The 22,703-nt window shown below is 40.0% G+C and overlaps 3 protein-coding genes across 7 annotated transcripts; 2 read left to right on the top strand and 1 right to left on the bottom strand.

The window, feature by feature from the left end:
• Positions 1-1,311: 1,311 nt before the first annotated feature.
• Positions 1,312-2,872, top strand: LOC139955003 (uncharacterized). The gene is made up of 2 exons (XM_071955100.1): positions 1,312-1,901; positions 2,708-2,872. Exons 1-2 carry the CDS (start codon positions 1,599-1,601, stop codon positions 2,870-2,872), a joined length of 468 nt encoding a protein of 155 aa, XP_071811201.1. The 5' UTR covers positions 1,312-1,598.
• Positions 2,534-5,838, top strand: LOC139954730 (uncharacterized). Its single transcript, XM_071954648.1, has 6 exons — positions 2,534-2,921; positions 3,707-4,024; positions 4,250-4,393; positions 4,636-4,800; positions 5,207-5,492; positions 5,753-5,838. Exons 2-6 carry the CDS (start codon positions 3,761-3,763, stop codon positions 5,836-5,838), a joined length of 945 nt encoding a protein of 314 aa, XP_071810749.1. The 5' UTR covers positions 2,534-2,921; positions 3,707-3,760.
• A 4,911-nt stretch (positions 5,839-10,749) lies between these two features.
• LOC139984879 (uncharacterized) lies at positions 10,750-18,208 on the bottom strand. Of its 5 annotated transcripts, none has more exons than XR_011799218.1 (7): positions 17,901-18,208; positions 17,236-17,387; positions 16,715-16,805; positions 14,396-14,908; positions 13,813-13,984; positions 13,002-13,110; positions 10,750-12,152 (listed from the first exon to the last, which is right to left on the bottom strand). XR_011799218.1 is itself a non-coding variant. In XM_071998996.1 (7 exons), exons 4-6 carry the CDS (start codon positions 14,644-14,646, stop codon positions 13,025-13,027), a joined length of 363 nt encoding a protein of 120 aa, XP_071855097.1. In that variant the 5' UTR covers positions 14,647-14,908; positions 16,715-16,805; positions 17,236-17,387; positions 17,901-18,208; the 3' UTR covers positions 10,750-12,152; positions 13,002-13,024. The 5 variants fall into 5 exon arrangements, 3 of the variants coding, with proteins under 3 accessions (XP_071855097.1, XP_071855095.1, XP_071855096.1); XM_071998996.1 differs by having other exon boundaries at positions 14,542-14,908; XR_011799217.1 differs by having other exon boundaries at positions 13,813-14,908.
• Between the last annotated feature and the right edge of the window lie 4,495 nt (positions 18,209-22,703).

The raw sequence follows: 22,703 nt of genomic DNA, 5'->3' as shown, positions 1-22,703 counted from the left end.
ATTTGACATAATTACTTACCATTACAAAACAGACATTTAACTTAAAATTTTATGTCCCTTCAAGTCATGCAATACAAACATGTTAATGATTTAATATCAAGTTTAATAAAAATGAACTTGTACTTTCAAGCAACTAAAAGTTTTTACTATTTACTCTTTCTTTACTCTTTCGTTTCTATTCTGTCTTAACGATAAGTTGAACAGTTTAAACTTCTTCTATGCCTAACAATTCTACCACTCCTGGTATGCAGACCATTGTGTGCATTGTTACCTGTCTCCCTAATTCCTGGCAAATCTGTTGGCTTAAAATCAAACTCTACGTCCTCCTGCACTCTGCAAGGAATTTTAGATTTCTGTAGAAATCTCCTGTTTCGCCTAAAGATACTACCATGTTTGTTACGAATAACATATGACCTTGGTGTGATAGCTTTCTCAATGACAACATCAGGTTCCCATCTGCCATTTTGCGTTTGATATCTAATGCTGTCTCCTACAGAAAGATATGACAAAGGCTTTGTCCCTCGATGATAGTACTTTCTCTGACTAGCTTGATTTTCCAGCATTTTCTCTCTTACTTTAGGGATCACCTTGGGCTTAAGTAATTGATGTGTGATTGGCAAATTACTTTTTAGTCGCCTGCCCATTAACAGCTGAGCTGGGCTGTACTGGTGTTGTACGCAATATCAAAAGACTATGGTAAGGATCCCTCCCTTCGGCAAAAGCTTTCTTGTGCAACCTCTTGACTGTTTGTATCGATCTTTCGGCCAAGCCGTTCGACTGTGGGAAGAGTGGACTAGATGTGGTATGCATGAAACCCCACTGTTTCGCAAATTCAGTAAACTCCTTGCAATGGAATTGAGGACCATTGTCGGACATGACCTCGTCCGGAACTCCATGTCTTGCAAAAACTGACTTAATATGCACAATGACTGAAGAAGTAGTTGTACTATTTTTTAGCATGCAAACCTCCACATACCTGGAAAAATAGTCAACTATTAGGAAGTACTCTGGGTATTAAAGTGAAACAAATCCATGCCAACCTTTTGCCATGGCCGCAATGGAATTTCATGCGATCTTAGCGGTTCCTTTTGGTTAGAGTTTTGGTATGTTTGACAGATCTCCCTTGCCCTACATTTCCATTTTATTACCCCCAAATGCCCTTCATGGATTTTTTAGAGCATTTCTTTTCTCAGAGATTGTGGAACGATAAGTCGTTCACCCCTTATGCAGTTCTCCCTGATATTCCCAATAAATCCTTATATTAGCTATGACTTCTGACCTATTCTCAGGCCACCCACCTTGAACTAGTTTGAGTAGATTTTGCAAACAAACATCTTCTTTTGCAGCATTTTGAAACTCAAGCAACTTTTGATCTGTCATAGGCAAATTTGCTGTTAACATATGCACAAATGCCTCAGTTTCTTCACATAATTTGTCATCACCTGTTTGATTTAGGTGTGCCATGGACAAAGTATCAGCAATTAAGAGCTCTTTACCTGGCCTATACTTAATTACTACATCATACTTCTGTAATCTTAGTAATAATCTTTGTAGTCTCGGTGGTACTAAAGCAAGTGGTTTCCGCACTATGGATTCTAATGGCTTATGATCTGACTCTATTTGAACTTGCTTGCCATATACATACTGATGAAAGCGTTCGCACCCATGTACCACAGCCAACATCTCCTTCTCAAGTTGGGCGTATGCTTTCTCAGCAAGGGATCTTGTCCAATTTGAAACCTCCAGGCAGCTACACTCCACCACTCCCTCAGTCTCCCGTACCCTCTGCCAGAGTGCTGCGCCGGGCCCATTTGGTCATGGAGATGGAGAGGATGCCGGACTACAGAGCCTCCATTCTCAGTGTCACTGGAGAAATCCTGTGCATTGATGGGACTAAACAGGTAACTTCTTTTTAACGTATGTGCTTAACGGTTTGTCAACCAAAAATTCCATTATGGTAGTGGGTTGGTTCCAGCTCTGCTTATCTTCTTTTGTGGACAAGGTAAACGGTTCATACCGATGGAGTATAATTATCACATATATGCATAAGCTACTAAGCCACAAAACTCCATTCAGTGTTTATATGCTTAAATGTAGCTATTGCTTAGTCCCATCCATGTGTGCTGCACAAGTGCTTTCTGTGATGTCTGACCATATAACTGAATTTGTGCGAATTTGCAATAGTGACACCAATCCGGCACTGGTACAGATAAAGAAAGCAACAGTTTTATGTAAGAATTGCATTAAAAGGCCTTGCTGGACTGAAACTCGCCTATAAAGAGGCAAGCAATAATTACAACATCTTAGTTTTTAGCGTATATAATCATTGATCGCCTTTTTCCTGCCAAGGCAGATTATGTTGTCAATTTTAAACTGCTTAGGTGTTTTTTGTTGCACTTCATTGCTATAGTTGTCACTCGTCTGCTAACTCATTGTTTCCTCGCACAGCATGAATCTGGAACAAACAGGCCTTCAACTTTCCTTGCCTCCCCTTTAAACGATCTTCAGAAATTACATATCAACAAACTGGATTTAACTCTGTTATCTCTCTTCCTTTAGCTTTTAATTTTTCTCTTCTCTCCTTCATGTCAGGAGGATGTTGATGGTGCATTTCCATTAGCAGTTGGGGGGGGGGGTCTCACCCTTCCCCATTCAACATCTCCCACATTGCTTGAAATATTAACTCTCTTAATGTTATTTTTTACAGATCCTAAAGAAAATACGCGGTGATGGCCAGGGTACCATGCAGTATGTGACAAGCGTTCTGAATGAGTGGGGTCAGTTCCTGACGACGGTAGTGGGTTGCATCTCAATCAGAAGGAAGCTACGAAAGAATGGCAAGTGGACTGGTGGCACGTTTCAAGCGGGCTAATGCTCCTGCCCCGAAGATTCTTTACGCAGACAACAACTGCTGTATGTAGGTGGGTAAAATACCTTCGTGGAATGAAACTCCTGACTGTGATGCGCCCATTCACACATATTGTGTCATTAGGCATGTTTGGCTACTGCCATACCAGCTGTTGCATTGGATGTCACACTGCGTGCTACATGGGGTTGTCGTAAGTGGTGACTAAAGGGGAGAGATGTTCCCGTCTTCACATGTGCCGTACAACATGCTTGGTCATCGTATCTGAAATAGGTGCTCTGTAGCATTGGTGTGTGGTGATGGATCATCTGCTGCTATATCAGCTGTTGCATTTGGGTATGTTTCACCAGGAGCTATTTTGGGGTGTCATTAGAGGTGACAAATTACATCTTCAAGGCATGTGCTTTGTCAATAAACAAACATGGGTATCGTATCTCAAGTACATGCATTGTACAGTAGTGTCGCTGATGAACACATCTGTGATCACGATAAGTTCACAATATTGACCGACAGAAATCGGTAAATTTCTTGATAATGCAGGCAGATGTTAATGATTCATAATTTCTGTAATTTAACCTGTCATTTCGAAATTTTATTACAACTCAAACCACCATAAAACCTAATGCAACCCAGTCTACAGTGTCCCCGCAGACTGGAAATTCAGTTATTACACTCATGGCATTCTACATCGTCCTGATATATTTTATTCAGGTTGTATGTCAGTCCACAAAGACATTTTAGAATAAGATAAAATGTTGGTTAATTAAAATATGTACAGAAATTAAATTGCCCTGGATAAAGAAATGTTCTGAATGGTCTGTCATTTTTTTTCTGTTCTAGAGTTGGTGGGACTTCGTGGCTGGAATCCTTATTCAAGACTGGACAGACGAGGGAATGGTGGTGCGCCTAGATATCAGACACTGGCTCCATCGATGGGACACAGTAGTGATTAAACAAACACACTCCAAGTATGGTATGTTTATGTCTGCACTCGCCGGGGCCATCCTAGCCTACAATAAAGAGGACATGCTGCTGCTGGTCCGGGCAATTCGTAATGGCAATGAGATTTATTCCCACTACTCAGATGAACAGATGCTGCCTTTTGTCAAGCCACACCAGCTGAAGTCGTATGTTCGACGCATAACCCGAGGGGTAGAGGTAAGCTGCTTTTATTGTGGATGGATAAACAAAGCTGAAGGAGGGCAGTGTCACCTGATATGCAATTGATACTGACATCGTAAATGACATCAGGAATCTAAAGTGGCAGTCTTTTCTTTTCTTTACATTTGTTTACATTGTCATTAGAATTAGACCAGTGAGTCTTGATCTGAATTATCTTTATCTTTAAGGCTTTTTTTTATTTCAACATTTATTATTTTGCAGGAGAGTGCATGTGCCATAGAGGCCATTTTGCAGGAGTTCAAGGGACCAGCTGGCCTGGATATTGATGGCATACCTTTGTTCAAGTCCACAGAAGCAGTTGATGCTCAATGGGCGACGGCCAGTAAACATCTTAGTTGTATGCAGGTGAGCTCATTGTTTAAAGGTACAAAACAGTCATCAGTTGTTGGTGAAAGTTGCACCAAAAGGAGAGACCAAAGGTTGCCAGAGGTCAATCTGTTATGATTTGATCAACATGCCCCTCCCTCCCAGAGGGTGAAGGGGAGGGGCAGTTCTACTGACTGAGCTAATCTAATAAAAAATATTAAAATATCACAAATAATAAGAAATCATTTATTAATTAATTAATTCATTCTTTTTATTTTCAGGACCCACCTAACATTTCACTCTACGTCACTACTAGAGTGGTGACTCTAAATGGCATCCAATTGAACAAGTACAGGTGTCGGAGAGGAAGCAACTCGTTGGAGGGCCTACATGCTCACATGGTGGATGCAGTCCCATCACAGAGGTGTGGCATTATGCCTTTCCAGGTAAGAAAAAACCTTTGTAGCATTCTAGATTACTGTCAGTCAATGCCAGACATGTGAATCTAGCTATTGTTAGATTAAGCAATTTATGCAGTAGCATTGCTCAAATTATGTGTGACATACTTGACAATTTGTTTCCCAAATCAGATAAAGTTCTGGAACACTTGTTGTGACATAACTTGACAAACCTTTAGCGAACCTCCATCACATCAACTAGTCCCATACTGTGTGGTAAGTTTAAAAATGAAATTAATGCCTTTAATTCATGGCTTTCATTACACCTACTTTTTTATTTGAAATTCAGCAGCATGTTCAAAGTCAGTCAAACCACCTATTTGTACCCAACTTCTTTGAATGACCCTATACACTCATTTATTCATTTAATTCATTAGTAGTTTGTTATTTGCAGGTGTACCTAATCAACTTTGCAGTTCAATGGATCACAAGAATGGAGACACTGAAGGTAGCTGGTGGCCAAGGACGTAAGACAACATGTCTGGATCCCCGCCAAATCCAGCGTTTAAACCAGCAGTCGGAAGTCCTATTTAGGAAGGAGCACCTCTTTGAAGCAAACTTCGCTGCACCCATGCCCAATCCTTGGAGGCATGATGAAGGCCCTGAAGAGCTGCTGGGGGTGGAGTATGCCTACTACCAGTCAACAGATTTTAGATCCAGAGACTACTACATTCAGAAAGGTACAGTAAATTCAATATATCATGAGGATGTGGCAAACTAGGAGGTGACCGTATACAATCATGTAAACGTTAAGGGCAGCAGGTAAAGTTACAAGTGGGAAAATAAGCATTTCTCTCATTGAAGAGGGACTGTCATGGGGATTGGCAGCTCAGTAGGACAATTGATTGTAACAGGCGTTGTTGAGATGTGTGCTAAAGCTTAGTCGGATTAGTGCTTGCATATAAAAAGATGATGTATATATATATATTTTATATTGCAGTTGATGAAGAAGTGTCTCAGGAGCTTCTTGAGCCTCATCAGGACCAGCAGAGTGACTTAGAAGAGTGTGAAGATGAAGGGGTTTGAGACCTGGCCTCTGAGGAAGACCAAGGGGATCCTATTGATTCATTCAGTATAGAGCATTCTGTGCTGAGTGCATCAAGGCAAGTTGAAGAGGAAGAGAGTCCTGCTTTACAGGATGTGCGCATGTCTCCCCGCCATCTTCATCTCCCCGGGTTTCAGGAAGTAGAGCGACTGGCCCTGTTGCTACTGCAGCTAGCTAATGACAGTAACAGACACATTGTGCCTCCTTCTCTGAGAGGAAGATTGCAACACAGCTGCTAGTTCGCTTCACGAACATGACAAATCGGTACCAGTCTAAATGGGGGTACACCTTGTTTGGGAGATGTCTAGGTCCAGAAAACCCACAGAGCAGTGTTGCTCAGAAAACAAAATTGGCGCAAATGAGGTACGCGCAGGCGTCTCAAATAACAGAAGAGTCCCGTCTCCTGTACATATTAATCAAAATGTTAAAGAACAGACCTTCTGCCCGTCACTACTCCTCACCCACGAAGACGGCTAGCATGGTGATAGGCCATTACAAAAGAATTGTGGACAGGCTAAGGGGTGATCCACTTTTGTCAAATCTTGAGATACCTCTGCCCAACATCAATGCCAAGTCTGTCACAAACATGCTTTCAAAGGAAGCCAAGAGTGCAACTTGACGGCCACACAAACGGGTCTTCTCAGACGAAACTATGCCTGATGCCCCCTCCCTCCCTTCATCGCTTCCACCTCTAGACACACCTGAAGTTCAGTACCCGTCGGTTGACCTCATTACTGGAAAGAGGCGACATGAAAAAAGGAGATTGGATTTTCATGTTGAGGAAACCGAACATGTTGCTTCATCATCTACTGGTGCAATCGCGTCGGCTTCAACTTTGCGACAACTGCAACCTCGACCAACCTCTGCACAGGTTATGCCATCAGGTTCATAGCTCCTATACTATTGGTTGTACCTTCATAACCCCAGGCACCATCTGTGCTGCTACAACCTTCAACCAGCCAAGTAGCATTTACATATAAAGCGAAACCATCACAATCCCATACTCCAAAACCAGTGATGCCAAACAAATCAAGAAAGCCATGTTCTGCGTGTAAGATAGCACAGTGTGGTGGGCTAAAAAAGCGCTACACACCTTCGAAAGAAAAATGTGCTGCCAGCAACCCAAAAATTTTCACATTTTGCCCAAGAAGTAGAAAGTCCACAACCCCGGGATTTGGAGGCGTTTTCAATGACTTTGCACATTTTAAAAGAGTCGTAGACGAAGAACTGCAGAGGAGAAAAGGCAAATAAAATGGGCTCTTCCTCATGTCCTGACATAGTTGTATACCATACAACATACATGTAACCATTTATGGTTCCTGGGCTGCAGTGAAAAAACTTGCCCATTGTCACAGTATAAAAAATTGTAAATGTAGTACATACTATGAGCTTGCCAAGAGGTACAATAAATTCCACTTTGCACAGTCAGCAACATGTTCTTGAGTCGTGTTTAGCTCTATTGGCTATGTCAGAGAGCTACTATAATACTATACCTAAGCATATCATTCTTTCTGTCCCTCAATCTGTCTGTCTTGTCTGCTAATTATTTAAAGTTGGTCTGATTTTGTATATATTTCATAAATGTGGTGAAAAGTCAAATCCTCACATGAATGTTATTGCAATTTCATAAATGCTGGCTACATCAACAAAGGAGGCAGCGGGCACCTATGTGTGCAAGGCTAAAGGATTGAAGGTTACTTTATGACCTCCAGGGTTTAATATGATTGTCTACTAGCTGAATTTCAATCTTGGAAATGCAACGTTCTTGAAACATATTTTTAGCAAGTTTTAGAGAGAAGAATAATCTCATGATTATAATAAAACTGCAGAAATACAAAGGATGTTGGGGCTCTATTTTATCGCTGCGCCGAATGATGGCGCTATTACGAATCTAATTTTTTGGCAAATTCGCACATTCCTGCGCGGTGATCGGTAAAGGGGATTAGTACTTGCGGGGGTCATGAGCCTTCCCCAGGTGGTCTCCCATACAAGTACTGACTGCGCTCTACCTTGCTTGACGTCGGTGATCGGACGAGAACCGGTATAGTGAACGCGATATGGCCGTAGACATTAGAAGAGGTACATGTAGGCTATTGTCATTTCTCATCGTCGGGGCAACATAGTTTTATCAATTATGAAAATAAAAGCCTACGGCACCCAGCATTCCCAGGCGCTCACCCATCCAAGTACTGACTGCGCTATACGTTGCTTGACGTCGGTGATCGGACGAGAAGCGGTTTTTTCCACTTTATTTCAACGATGGCCCCACTGGTTCACCGTAATAAAACACATGGAAATTATGTACAGACATTGTATTTGAATACAGATTCCTTAAAATTGAAATAGGCAATAATAATTATGCAATTTTACTTTGCCTTTTATGGCTCAAGCAATGACAAGAAGGATAGAATCTTCATTTAAAATACTAATTATCAATAATATAATTGTATGTACACGCATTATCAAAATCGTACTCTCAAATAACAAGTGTATTGGCCTGGACAAAGAGTTGCCAGAATGTGGTGAGGTCCATATTCTTCCTAAAATAAAATAAAGTTCGAATTTTCTTTCGAACAGTGTTGTGGAAGATCATAGGGTGTCACAACTTCCGTGGGATAATACAAAATGGCACCCTCTAGCGCCCCCTCTGTTGCGACCCCGGGTTTTTCCCTTTGGCCTTCAAGGCCGATAAAAATAAAATTTTACATAGATTCAGGGAAGTAAACTCAAAGGACCAAAAGACTACTGAGAGGTTTGTGAAAGTTAACAAAAACGATATATTTACAATGATACGATCTCTACTGATTTGTACAAGGATTATTGGTACTAGACATTTGGAATATTACAGACAGATTTTACAATATTATACGGCCGTTAAATTTTTAAAAGATTACTTAACTTATCTTACGCGGCGCGTGCCGGCTCTCGGTTCCTTTCGTAGCTGTTCTGACCTCCTTGCGTCACCAACAACGATGTCGGGATTCTCCCTCGTAGGCTGGTATCCCGTGACTTGGTCAGGAGTAAAACCGTTCCCCGCTGGTCCAATTCGACTCAACGTTTGTATCCCAAGGATGGCTTCCTCCTGGGTGAACTCCGAAAACTCTGCCGAAGTCACGCCTGTCCCGGTTAAACGACGCACCAATCTTATAAACAAACAGTCCACCGGTTCCTCCGTCCGTCCCCTCGATTTATCTTTTATCTCAGATGAATTTCTTTTCACAATACATCGGAAAACTCTGAACTCCTCATCATCGAAAATATCTCTTCTTATATATAGCCGGGTTTAATCTCCCGAAAGTTCTTTTCCAGGAATCCTGACGGAAAAACACCGAGAATCATCCATGTCTCGAAGATACGACTGATAGTTCAACGTTCATTGGTCGACGATATCCGGTCACCTGCTAAAAATAACTTCCCGTATGTTCTGGAAATTTGTACTCGCTAATACCGAATAGCGCCATCATTTCTCGTAGCTTCCAGAAAAAACGCACAAGTTGTCAGTCACGACGAGTGACCTACTTATCACCCTGACCAGCATATACTGAATACACGTACAATGAATAAAGTCGTTCGTGACATAGGGATTGATATGTTGTGCACGTATGTTTCCTCGTTAAGAAGGCATGCTCTACTGGAGCAAATAACCTTTTCATGGATATTGAATAAAAAGTCCAATAACATAGTCTGCTTGTTCTTTTTATGAAGAGGGGTGCCTAATAAGGTGCATTCTTTCCAAGAATCTAGATGGAGGATATTATCTACTTTCTGAATTAATAACTCCCAGAAGTTCTTAATCTTGCTGCAATTAATAAACAGGTGTTCAATGCTTTCGATGTCGTTGCTACAGAGGGTACACAGTGGTGAATTAATCAGTTTAAATTTATATAATTTTTCCTTTGTAAATAAGATGTTATGCAAAATCTTTAAATGTAAGTCAGCATCGTCATTATCTTTTATGTCACCAGAAACACTTTTCCACAATTTCTGAAGAGAAATGTCGTTGTATGTTTTCTTCCAGTAAATTTCACCTTTGGGAGGGAGACAGGGTATCTGTAGTACGTACACTCCAAAAAATGGAGTGTTAAAATGTAATCGATAAGTGTCATATCAAACACTTCAGCCTAGCTCGTACAGGGACAACACCCTCCTTGCTAAGTTTACACTTTCCGAGTGTTGAAAATGTAACACCTCGCTGGTGTTAAATTTATCAACACTTGCAGGTGTCATTGTCACCCAGTCCCCTAAATTTAGCACTTCAAAGGTGTTTATTACTGAGTTTATGGGAGTGCTGAAGTAACACCACATGTCTGGCTATTCTAACACTTTGTGCGTGTTGAATATAGCCAACACCTTACTGATGTTCAATTGACACTTGCAGGTGAAATTGCGAACCCCTATCCCCTAAATATAACACTTAGGTGTTAACCACCCAGCATATTAGAGTGTTCAAATAACACTTCCTTTGGCACTGTAGGAATCTGAATCAAGGAGTCTCAAATTGGCACTTTTAAACCTCAAAGCTTACTCAAAATGTGTAGGAAGAACACCCACTACTCCCCCCCCTTCCCCTGCTCAGTGAAAAACACACATACCAAGACTGGACCTTAGAATGCCCATATGGTTAGGTACCAGGTATAAATGTGGTCCAACTAAGAGTAAGGTAGAACAAGCATGATTGCATCATAAGTATATGGTCTGCAATATTTAAATCGATAGAAATACTCCCTTTTAGTCATCTCTTATTGGCAGGAGGGCTTGACCTGAGCTCTATGTTCTCACTTATAACTAACTAGGAGCATATGTTCCACAGTCATAGTGAAAGCTGTTCCTAAGGAATCAGTTACAAAAACACACTATTCATATTTATCAACAAACTTTATTGGTAACTTGCCTCACTGCTTAAGAAGAGCAAAATTCTTGCTTGAAAAAATTTCTTAAATTCACTGCAGTGAATGTAAATGCAACAAACAAAAGTCTTCATTCCAAATTTTATCCTCCATCTACCCACAAATATGGAAATATAACCCCAAAACATGTAATTTTGAAATTTTGACAACATACCACTCTTTGGTATTGGAAAAAAAATCTGATGGAAATCGGAATGAACATGATGTGGATGTTTTTGTGGAAAAAAAAAATTCTCATGTAATGAAAATTCCATGAAAAGTGAGATATTTAGACATAAACCTGTCCTTCTGGTCAATTTGGGGGGGGGGGGGTATACAGGTTTTTACACACAACTACATACAGAGCAATATGAACACTCACACTTTCCATGGAAACCAATCTCTAAATTTTGGGAAAGCATTCATGGTCCTTAAGGTAGAAATTATTTTCATAAGTGAATCATAAGTGTGTTCAGTTGCAGGTTTTGATACATCTTGATTGGTACATCTTGATAGAAATTAAATTGAAATCCGATTATTTTCTTGGGGAACATGTATATGATTTAGAGGGCAAAACCTGTGACTTGTTTTTTTTTGTCCGTTTAAAAAATCTCTCTACTAAATAAAATACTAGTATATTAATAATAACACAACCTACTCTACTGAAAACCTTGATGCAAAAAGTGTGGTGGGAGGGGGGAGCTTCATAAACATGTGCAGTGTCTGGTTGCCATCCACATGAATTAAGACCCACTGCATCTATTTTATAGGGATCACAAATGAAAAAATTGGGTCAAAATTCAAACAAAAATGAAAGGTGTTTGTGGTAACATTGCATTTAGTGCAGCAGCTACCCAAAGAACTTCAAATGCACTTGCCTCAAAGATGACAACAAAACATAACAACAAAATATGACAACAAAACATAACTTTTAACAACAGCAAAAATGTCATTATCACATTCAACTTCTTGCTGGGTCACCTATATATTGCAAACAGAATTGGCTGAAAAGATATACAACTGTTTGAGCTTAAAATAATCCACTGGTGTAACTAAGGCACCTATAGTGGTATAAGAAGACGACGGTTTTAAGAAGATGAACAGGACTCTATGGCAGCAACTATCTCCACTAGTTTGTTGGGTAGTTGGCCCAGAGGTGATAACTTGAAAACAAATGTTTCAATGAAGTTGTAAAACAACTTTAGCTCGGCAGCATACTGCAAATTAAAAACAAAATGGAGTTTAAACAACTTGTCAACAGCGGCAACGATATTATCTTCGCATTTTATTGCTTGCCGATCTCCAATGATGAAGAACTGGGTAGGGGCACTCCTTGTGCCCAAACAGAGGAGATATGGTTGCCTGTTCGGCCTGTCTTGGGTCAGGTATTTCTCCAGTACTGTCCCGATCTAGGAGAAAAACAGCAACATTTAGTTTCTGATTTGAAGCTACTGGGCACTTCAATATAGATAAATATGCTCCCCTGACATCACTTTGCAGGGTTGTTTTTTATCACAAGTAATTAAAACTAGTTACATTATTTTTACACAGTAGATATACAAAGCAGATTAGCACTTCACTGTGCTTGTTCACTGATCTGCCACACATTATCAACACCATCCTGATAGGACATGACAGTTTCTCCAAGTTCATTCAATATCAACACACCGCTTGAAATTAACTCAACATCCATTCTATTTTCCGAACAATGAATTATTCTTACAATGTAGGAATACGACACATGATTCACTTCACTCATTGACAGTTCAGTGCCTTTTTTTACCCGAGCAATAATGCAGCAGCTCTTTTCAAATAATGCCATTTAATGACCATGCAGGAAATGCAACTGTAGAATGGTTTGTCATGTTCATAATAAATGCTGTATCTCACAGAGTGCTTCGCAGCATTAAATTTAATAACAGAACTCTGGTCTTCAATATCACATTAATAACTACTGCAAAGAGTGGCATTGATCCATGCAGGCCCTGCTACTCAATTTTCAGTAGTTTGATCTCTGGTGGTCTCCGACTAGCGTCATATTCTGATCAAGTCTTGAAGATATGGTCTTGAATGTTATCGAGAATTTTAGTCACACACAATTGCCGAATCAACTGCACTTGAGATACTGGTGCTGCATGACTTTACCTTTGCCAACAAGTAAAATGTATACTAAATGATGAAATAAATGTGACACAACTGAGGCAACATGGATTCCTGCTACAGCCAGAAAGAAAACAATATATGAAGATAAAACTTACTGGCCTGAAGTCGATGAGCATGTTCAGCGACTGTTTGCGCATTCCTTTGCTCCTGGCATGGGTAAGAGCATGAACACACAAATCAGTAAGGCATACATCCCAAGGCAATCTGGAAATTAATAAAACAGCCAATATGAGAGTATTATTATGCATCAAATACACCAACAAGTAAACAAATAGACTGTTCCATGGCAATGTTTCCTGATGGTGTACAGATTTATTGTGCAGGAAAGATACCAGATTATCTAATTGTAAGTGACTGATTTAAGGGCCCGTAAGATTAAGGAACGAGCCGTAGAAAGAAGACAGTGTTTGTGGGTGTGCAGGAGGTAATGTGGGTAGGCACGAGCATTTCTATGGTGACCTGGGAGCACTGTTGAGAGCAATCAAGGGTAAGGAGTGAGGTGAATAGACAGATAAATGCTGGTTGGAACAATTGCAGCAGGGGTGCAACTTACATTCTCATCTTGCTCCCACAATTAATGTTCTCCAGACTTTTAATTACTTTCCTCAGAGGGTGGAAGGGAATGGGAGATAGCAACCTGGCTATCACCATGGCAATGCAGCAGTGTAAAATCCTAACCAGATGGCAAATAGTAAAAAAATAAAAACAATAACAGTTGTTCCGATCCCCACATCACAGGAAAGGATAAAAAACCATCAAAACTGTACAACAGCTTTTAACAAAACGGGTATAGTGGGATCGAACCCCAGGATCTCTCACGCCTGCCACTATGCCACACTAACACCGAATGTGGTATCCAAATAAATGCCCAGGGCTTTTATAGATAGTGAATGCAAAATAAATTACCATAGCTGGAGGAGTCTTTATTTTCATTGAACTCCATGAATAGTTCTCTTATGGCCGTTGTGCTTGTTTGCTCGGCGAGCTTCAGTATGACAGGAGCGATTGAGCTGTCCCATTTCATCAGGAGCTGCCGTGACACCTCATCTCCAAATTTCATCTGCAAATCTTGATTGACCTGGGAAAAATAATCCACACAACAATAATGGGGCTTGGTCAAGCTCCTAATTTGCAGCCATGGGAGTTGTAAATCTTTACCAATGATGTCACACACCAGCTTATAGCCTCTTCCAAAAAAAGAACTGGTGTAGGTTCCAAATTCAACAAACAACTAACCCAATAATAGGCCTGGCCAACCAAAGCTACATCCACAATCCACAACATACAAAACCAGCCAACTGCAGTACAGCTTTTGAAGACTCAAGAACCAACATGGGATGGAATCAGGGATCTCTTGCCACTGTAGTACATTCACAGGAGTATAGATTTGAAAGAGAGCTCCAGTCTAGTATATGGGGCACTTACTGTAGCAGTGTGCCTATTTAACAAACTGTGATCCCATAAAAAGCCATCCTAAACATGTACTTACCACAACACTCTCTTTGTGAGTGTTCAGAACACACCAACAATCATGAACTGATGTGCATGTTTAACCAGCATGAAACCAGTTTTGTTTTTTGCACTGTGACTGCTTCCTCCCAAACCTATTTCTTCAAGTACATCTTATAAGCTTACCAAGCCTTCTACATCTATGTAGCGGGGGTACTTTTGAAGTATCTCAGCAAGGGTGGGGCTTTCATTGGTTATCCATAGCATGCGATTCCCATAAGTCTTCTTCATTGCAACTGTGATGTCTTTTTGGAGGTCAGATGTCGCCCTCCTGCAGAAGGAGACCAAAATGGTCAGCTTCTTCTTCTGAACTTGGTGTAGGGTCACTGCACTCACTGGACTTTTGTGACTTCGAAGATGCAAGGCAGCTTGGAAATGTTGAGCCTTATGAGAATGGTCGTTTCTTTGACTCTTCTGGAATGTGTCTTCTGATGTTTTTCAGCCGATCCTGGCTGAAGCCGGTCTGTTTTCCCTCTGCACAGAAGAAGTGTTCCTATGAAAAATTGGAATCTTAATATGTTATATCTGCTGAAATTAGTGTACTATCTCTGGGTTTTCGACACTTTAATGCAAATGCTGCTGGTGATAGTTGATGTTATTAATAAGGGGTTAATCAACGGTCTAGCGTGCGTTACTCACAGGATTAATGCACGATCGGGGGATAATGCAAGCGATGCACGAGGGCGGAGCCCGAGTGCATCCAGCGATAGCATTAACACCCGGAGTCATGTGAGTAACGCACGATAGACCGTTGATTAACCCCGTTCATTCATACACTACCATTTGTGTGGGGGAAAAATCATAAAACAATACATTTTTGGTTACATATAACCAAAGATTTATTAAAGTGATGCCCCGTAAGTTGAATACCAGCATAACAATGTACATGTGCAATTATAAAGTAATACTGAACGATAGTGAATAATTATAAAGGAAACGTCTTTGAAAGGCTGTCATTCATAAAAGATGAACCATAATAACATTTTAACTAATGTTTGGCAATATTGCGGCCATAAAACTCTTTTTGAAAGGTCTCAATAACAAGGAACTACAAACAATTACTAGTTGGCTTCATCATATCAATACCCTACAGCTTCTGGTTCCCATAGCAACCATTCTAGGGACAAACATGTACGTATGGCATACAGTCATACGATAACATAGTAGGCCTTGTATTGAACACGTACGGTACGTAACGTACCTACGTACGTACACTCACTTGAACGTACACACTACACAGTGCTTGGCACTGCGGTCGTTTAACTTTAAATTTATAACACTATGAGCAACATAACGGCCTTGCGAACATTTAATTACGGACAGCATCCACAACTGTTTGGTGTTTTAATACGGATATAACTATGAATTTTGGAAGTAAACATTGACAGGACTTTGGAAAGAACATTTGGAAAACAGTTTGGACATGTTAGACGTTTCAGCCCTAACAGCATGCAGTAACGTTAATGTATTTCGATAGCTCATCAAAGCAGACGACAAAACATGGTAACAATTGTATTCATCCGCCGGTAATTTTACCGTGCGTTACTCACAGGATTAACCACGGTCAGCTGACCTGAATGGACCAATAGGATTTAGGAATCTTTACTAAGTATGAATGAAGTCACAATTACTTTGGATCATTTCAATATGCCTTCCTGCACAGAGTAAATTCTGTAAAAAATAGGAAACATTCAACAGGAAAAGTGAGATACTGCTAAGTGATATAGCAGATGCTGCCATTATCTTGAAATCATCTGAAAAGCTTTCTTGTGTTTATTATTCAATATTGAATTAACACACCAGTTTCCTCTTAGAGTGCTTGAGTTCTCTAATGAACGTTCTGATGAAATATGCTATGTATTTCAGTGAAAACATCTTCTGTTACTGAAATACCAAGGACATATAGCTGTACTTAAACATGCCAGGGGGTACTTTGTGGCACCCACCTTCCAACTCCAAACACTAGGCCACCCTGAGCAAGGGACCAGGACTCAGCATGGTACCCACTATAACCTGTGCAAGCCAAGAGATAAAGTCATCCCTGGTGTATACCCCACCCAAACACAAATTATATGTGGAGAAGTCCTGGTGCATGGCTCACCTGCTAAAAGGTTTGCCATATGCCAGAAGAACTGATGATCACAAATGAAGCAAGTTGTGACACTTCCACCAAATATGAGCTCAAGTTTAACCAATGCTTACACACAACCAAGATTCCATCTATAGATTCCTTTTGTCTTCAGTAAGGTATTGATAAGTGTTACATATATTAAACTTGAATCATGACAATAGTACTTACATAACCATGCTTGGAATACCTGTTCTTCAAAGATGGAAATCTCTCTATAATCGCCTTTGCACACTCTGTTTTCTCCTTTGCAGTTGGATAGCTGTAAATTCAGAAACAAGAGCATCAACTATGTTGTAGCTATTGGTTATATTTATAGAAGTTTCCCTAGATCATTACAATTTACCCCTATTAGACCAAAATAACCACTTGGGTGTCTGGCTTAAACCTCAAATTGCTCAACATCCCATATTGACCACTGGTGCCCATTCATTTGGTGATCAATTTGAACAAGTTTAATGTTGACACCAGAAAGACAGCCAGATATGTAGCACATCATTACACTATATGTGCTTACATGGTATGGGCTGATAATACATGAAGAATACCTGTAAGGTTTTGTGGTTCCCACTGCAGACCGACATGAGATATGAAGACTGGCTGTATATCAGGCACTCATGATCAGCACTGTTGCAACATTTTGTTAAAATACATTCCAGCAGTGAATTGTAGTCAAATTGATGAAGACTTACTAAGGGGTTTCACACACTTTCACCAAACCAGCTGTTACTAAGTTTACAAGAATCCTTCTGGACTGTGGGGTTAGAGTGTTGTTCTTCTGGTACTCTGCAAGGATGGATGACCCTTTGTAGTTTTCTTTCAGTAGATTCTTGATATCAATAATCTAATTTACCAAAAATAAAATACAAATTATAACAATAACTTGTATTTTTTACAAGTTTTTCCAATTGACTCATGCATGAAATACTGGTAAATGGCAGTCCCAGGAACAGAATGCAAGCTACCCATGATATTTTTGTGAAGTGGACTGCCCCAAAACTAGTAAAACTATAAAAGAAAACAATTAGCAATCAATCCAATCTAAACTGTCAATTTCTCCCAATTATAACTAAGAATTGGTTGCCAGGTGTCTATGACAAGTTTGAATCAATATAAGAAAATGCTTCTTCAGCAATGAGTCAATAACCAAAAAGCTGGGGATGGCCTTTACAATGGACGGTATACACTAGTATATACATAGCATGAATAACAAACAAACATCAGACATCTTGTTGAATATGAGCAAATTGTGTACATGTGCACTCCTCACAAATATGAAGGTTTACATGACAACTATGCAGAGTTGATTCCAGTGTTTTTCATATTGTAAACTTGAAAGATGAAAATATGCACTCACCCTACACGAGCGCTTGCTTGGTGGGGGGGGGGGGAACATCCATCTTCATCTAAAAATGAGCCCTGGTGTCAGCCGAGCCGCTGCTGGATGAAGAATTCTCCTGACTGATGGTATGAACTAGGAGCTCTGTACTTTGTTCGAAGACATAAACATCATCTTCATCATCTGGATCGATATCAACAAACTTGGTAATGCCATCATATTTGGCTAGAAGCTTTAAGTCTCCATGTATTGAAAACGTCTTTCTGATGATTTCCAATGTGTCATTTACACAAGTTTTGTTTTCTCTCCATGTGTAACACAAATCCTTTTCACCTCCATTCTGAATTTGAGAAAATGTATGAAAAATATGAACTACGGTTCCAGGGTCGGATTTAAGCGGGGCGACGGGCAATTCGCCCCCAGTTTTCACAGAATCGCTGTACGGTTCTGAACTAAAAAAAATTGATGTTTTAGATGCCTCATGCAGTATGTTCTCTGATAATAAATTTCTTGCAAATGTTGCAAAATCTTGATCAGTGGCACTTTTGGTCTTATGTAGAGGAGAAACATCTCTTAAGTTCTGTAAGGTTGCAAAAGAAAGGGGTGCCAGTACTTTCAACTTTAAAAGCATAATGATGACGACAAAAAAACTGAGCACACCACACTACCCCATGTAGGAACACATTTTCCCCAATCAAAATTATGTCTTCAATTTGTCCAAATACTGGATCCTGCGATGTTTTGTCAGTGTCAATTACAACAAACATGGACTTCCGGTAGCATGTTCCAGATGTTGTTACAGTTGTATAGTGTAAACTTCATCGTGCAGTGACAAACCAGGCACTTTCTACAGGAGGACATGATAGTCATTAATGCTGGAAACCTCAGTTGCTTTCAGGTGTCTGTTGCCAGTTTCTAGTTCAGCATGAATACAGCTTCCTGCTCGCCACCTAATGCAATGATCCACCTGATGCCTGGATGCTACTGTGAAACAAATGTCTTTAAAAGAGCACACTACATTAGCTAATCTCTTTGCAAACAAGTGTTTGGCTTCAAATCTCATAGACCATGTATTAACTAATGGCCCTGACTCCAAGAGCAGACGGGGGTAGTGCACCATGAAGTGATGTTTTGGGGTTAGAATGACATTTGGATAGCACTTGCGCATTAGTTGGTGGTGCTCTTCTATAGGATATGACAACTGATGACACATTCCTTCAGTAATGCACTTTGCAAAGATTATATATCCATTATTTGTCTCAGCAGTAAGTAAACATGCCAATGTTTATGGTCTACTGGTATCAAATCTCCTACCAAACCAGGCAATACTCTAGTCAGACACCACATCTGAGATGCCTTCTGTTTCAGTCCATGATCTAAGCTCTTCAGTGTAGCCAGTGTGATTTCTGATGGTTTGTTTCCTTTATCAACAAACCCGTAGTCATAATTTGAGAGTCTCATGTTCAGTACACCAAGTTCAAATAAATGTTCCTGGAGTATCAATTGACTTAGTAGAAGCTTCACTTCCATAGGTGAAACTCGTAATATGTCATGCATGATATCAGCGCTAAGGTTGGCTGTCACATGGAAGTACCGAGATTCATTTAGTGGTGATGGCATTTTTACACCTGTGCGAGAAACCATGAGGGGATTTTCAAGTACCATCTGCAAGTGTTGTTTATATTTTTCCACTGTACGTAACTGAAAACCACTTTCAGAGAACATATACTGTATTTCCTGTTTAGAACAAAGGCAAAACGACATGGGTAATTTGCAGAAAAACTTTCTACAAATCCACAAATTGCATGTTGTCCTAAGTTATCACCAGTAACTTGGACTATTGTTCCACGCTTCGAAAGAAAACCCCTCTTTGTTTGAAATTCAACACCATGATCTGACTCTAAGAGCTTCAGTTCCTCCATGAAGGGTGCCAGTATGTTGGAGAAGCCATATTTCTTTAGGTCTATACAAGTGAATACTGCTACCAAATGGATGTTATCAAGCGCTGAATTGTATTCTGGTGGAAGGTTCTTCAGAGTGAAATACAAAACCCCAAGCTTGTGGACGCCCCTCCTTGACCCAAGTGGATTGACGACCTCCACTTCATCAAAGTAAAGGCACAGCTGTAATGCTTTAGCATCAACCATTAATAGAAAGTGTTTTTGAAACTGCTTACCATCACAATAGTCTCTAAGAATCACATCTTTTGAAACATGCCCCATCTCACAAAATCCTCTTACAAGCGGCTGTTCTAAAACCATTTCCAATGTTTTTATGACAGAAACGTACTGAAATGTGTCCTTCTATATCACTATCAGTTATTGTATCATACCTAATTCCAAGGGCAACTGTTTTTGGTTTAAGAATCCTGAAGTCTTCTTCAAAATATTTCTCCTGCTTGTAGAGGGTTTCCAGCCCAAGACAGGGATTCTCAACTGCCTCAAACAATGAAAAAAGCCTTTCACACTGTGGAGTCGATAAATCAACATCAAATCCTGTAAGCACTGACTGCATCCTGGTTTTCAAGAGTGTTAATGTATTCGATGTTAAATCTGTGACAGCATTCACTACTCTCTGAATGGATGCATGAGTCATATTTCTATCAGAAAGCATGGTGCCAATGAACATGGCAGCTTGCATTTTCATCTTCTCCAGAAATGTATTGTTGTAATCATTAATTTCTTCTTGATCAATTTCAAAATTGTCTTGCCCTGGCTCGGCAACATCGAAAGGACAATCATTTTCAACATTAACAAATACTGCATTCTGAGGCTGATTTGGGTAACCCATTCCTTGCTGTTGATGTCACCGGACTAAATGTTTTCGGAAGGAATTGAATGTGCTAAATGTGGCAGGGCAACCACCCTGATCACAATGAAGAAGCAGACCTTTCCCATCATACAAGGCATGTGCAGAATGTAAATGTTGTAGCAATTGTGAAGCAGCCCCAGTTATAATAACATGGCAAAGGAAGCAAGAATATGCCATTTTCACATGAGTACCCTATAGTGCCTACCTGCAGAAGGGTATGCCAGATAATACTAGTCCACGAAACAGTACTGTACTTCCACACTCAATCCACGATTGTTATTGGCACTTATATCTGAAATGAACAGAATAAATCATAATCAGGTACTAATTAATGGAGGGCAGTACAGTCTGATGGTTAAAAATAATTTGGTATTACTGGTATGCAGCTGGACAGTACACAGACATACATTTAAAGTCATAGACCTAACTATTCAATTCAATATGTCTGTTTGGGATAGAAATGACCCCCTAGATGACCTTTGACCAGAAATCATGGACACCCCATATGTACCACTGATTACTAATAAGGCAGAGGTAGAGCCTTGGCCATGATTTTAAAATTGGGCGTCTCACTTCAAGTACGGTAATGATGCATTCCCATCCTACAAACAAGGCAATGTCCCACCAGGGAGTTCACAACAACTCCCTGTTTTCACACTACAAGGTATATACGTGTCACACGGACAGCCCAGCACGGGAAGAGCTCTGTTATGTTGGCTTTTGTGATCAGCCTCGCGGGAAATGTTTTGAACAATTTATTTGATTCCACATTTTTTGTATGTTAGTATGCCCAGACTGACAAGCACTGAGAATTTGTGTAGAAATCATGAAACATTGAGGAATGTAGAAAAGAAAGTTGTTCGAACTGAAGTCAAACTCCTATGACAGAAACGCTTGTCAGACTTCAGTTCGAACAACTTTCTTTTCTACATTCCTCAATGTTTCATGATTTCTACACAAATTCTCAGTGCAAAGTGTTAAGTAACGCGGCTCGCCACTCTGAGCCGAAAGACCGCTGAGCAAACCTACACGAGTTAGTTGACCTTTGTACCGATTGTTACTTATAAATGTACACATGTCAGCAGTGGTCTAGTCGAACATGCAGCTGTGCTACGTTCAAGATATAATACGAAATTGCTGTTCAGGTATGATTTAATACCATTTTAGATAATACCATTTTAGATTGGGGGGGGGGAGTGCTAATTGGGTCATTGCATATGGCAAAACAATTTTCCAAGAACTTACTAACGTGTCGCGGCAAGGAAAATCGGTTGCCATTCGAAACAACGAATAAGACAAAATACCATAAATAGGTGTTTCTGCATGAGCTGGTTACAACAGAGCTAAAGATAAACGCTCAAGAAGTAGACGATAACAGAAGTGTAAGGTACAAAGCAAAGAGTTAGCAAATTGTGAGGATAAACCGATAGTGGTGGGCTGCTCCCAAAGGTATTGGTGTGGAAAACTTTACCGCGAAAAGGGAATTATCTACTCATTTGGCCCAAGTTTGATTAAATCTGTAAAGAAGTTCAAATACTTAACTTCTCTGAGTCATAAACTTCTGTCTATCTAAGGTTGTTAAAAAAGACAAAACAACTACTTAATCGTGTTTTATTTCCGTAAAAAGAACTCACATTTCTTTAGAGCATTGTTTATCAATGACCGTACACTCTAAAAACAACCGGTTCAAAAATGAACCGAAACGGCTCAAATTTGAACCGGACAAAGGATCAAATGGGCACTGAACCGACTCTGTTCATTTTGAACCGGTTTACCGGTTCAAAATTTTGAACCATTTGCCGGTTCAAAACTTTGAACCGATAAATCGGTTCAAAATGAACAGTCTCAGTTCATTTTGAACCGATTTATCGGTTCAAAGTTTTGAGTGCACATTTGATCATTTGTTCGGTTCAAATTTGAGCCGTTTCGGTTCATTTTTTAACAGGCTTTTCAATCCGAATGAACAGTGTACGGTTTAAACCATTGGTGGGACGACTATGTGGTTCAGAT

The sequence above is a fragment of the Apostichopus japonicus genome, chromosome 17 (genome assembly GCF_037975245.1).
Source record: "Apostichopus japonicus isolate 1M-3 chromosome 17, ASM3797524v1, whole genome shotgun sequence".
Classification (NCBI taxonomy): Eukaryota; Metazoa; Echinodermata; class Holothuroidea; order Aspidochirotida; family Stichopodidae; genus Apostichopus; species Apostichopus japonicus.
The sequence above is the reverse complement of the archived record's forward strand: the minus strand, read 5'-3'. Positions and strand labels throughout refer to the sequence as shown.

Excerpts from the sequence above, each read along its gene's own strand:
- LOC139984879 (XM_071998995.1), bottom strand. The coding sequence starts at position 14,646 with ATGAAGAAGACTTATGGGAATCGCATGCTATGGATAACCAATGAAAGC. Across the intron at positions 13,985-14,541 it reads ACATAGATGTAGAAGGCTTG|GTCAATCAAGATTTGCAGAT; the intron begins GTAAGCTTATAA and ends TATTTTTCCCAG. Across the intron at positions 12,153-13,812 it reads TAAAGACTCCTCCAGCTATG|ATCGGGACAGTACTGGAGAA; the intron begins GTAATTTATTTT and ends TTTTTCTCCTAG.
- LOC139954730 (XM_071954648.1), top strand. The coding sequence starts at position 3,761 with ATGGTGGTGCGCCTAGATATCAGACACTGGCTCCATCGATGGGACACA. Across the intron at positions 4,394-4,635 it reads AACATCTTAGTTGTATGCAG|GACCCACCTAACATTTCACT; the intron begins GTGAGCTCATTG and ends TTTTATTTTCAG. Across the intron at positions 4,801-5,206 it reads GTGGCATTATGCCTTTCCAG|GTGTACCTAATCAACTTTGC; the intron begins GTAAGAAAAAAC and ends TGTTATTTGCAG.
- LOC139955003 (XM_071955100.1), top strand. The coding sequence starts at position 1,599 with ATGGCTTATGATCTGACTCTATTTGAACTTGCTTGCCATATACATACT. Across the intron at positions 1,902-2,707 it reads GCATTGATGGGACTAAACAG|ATCCTAAAGAAAATACGCGG; the intron begins GTAACTTCTTTT and ends TATTTTTTACAG.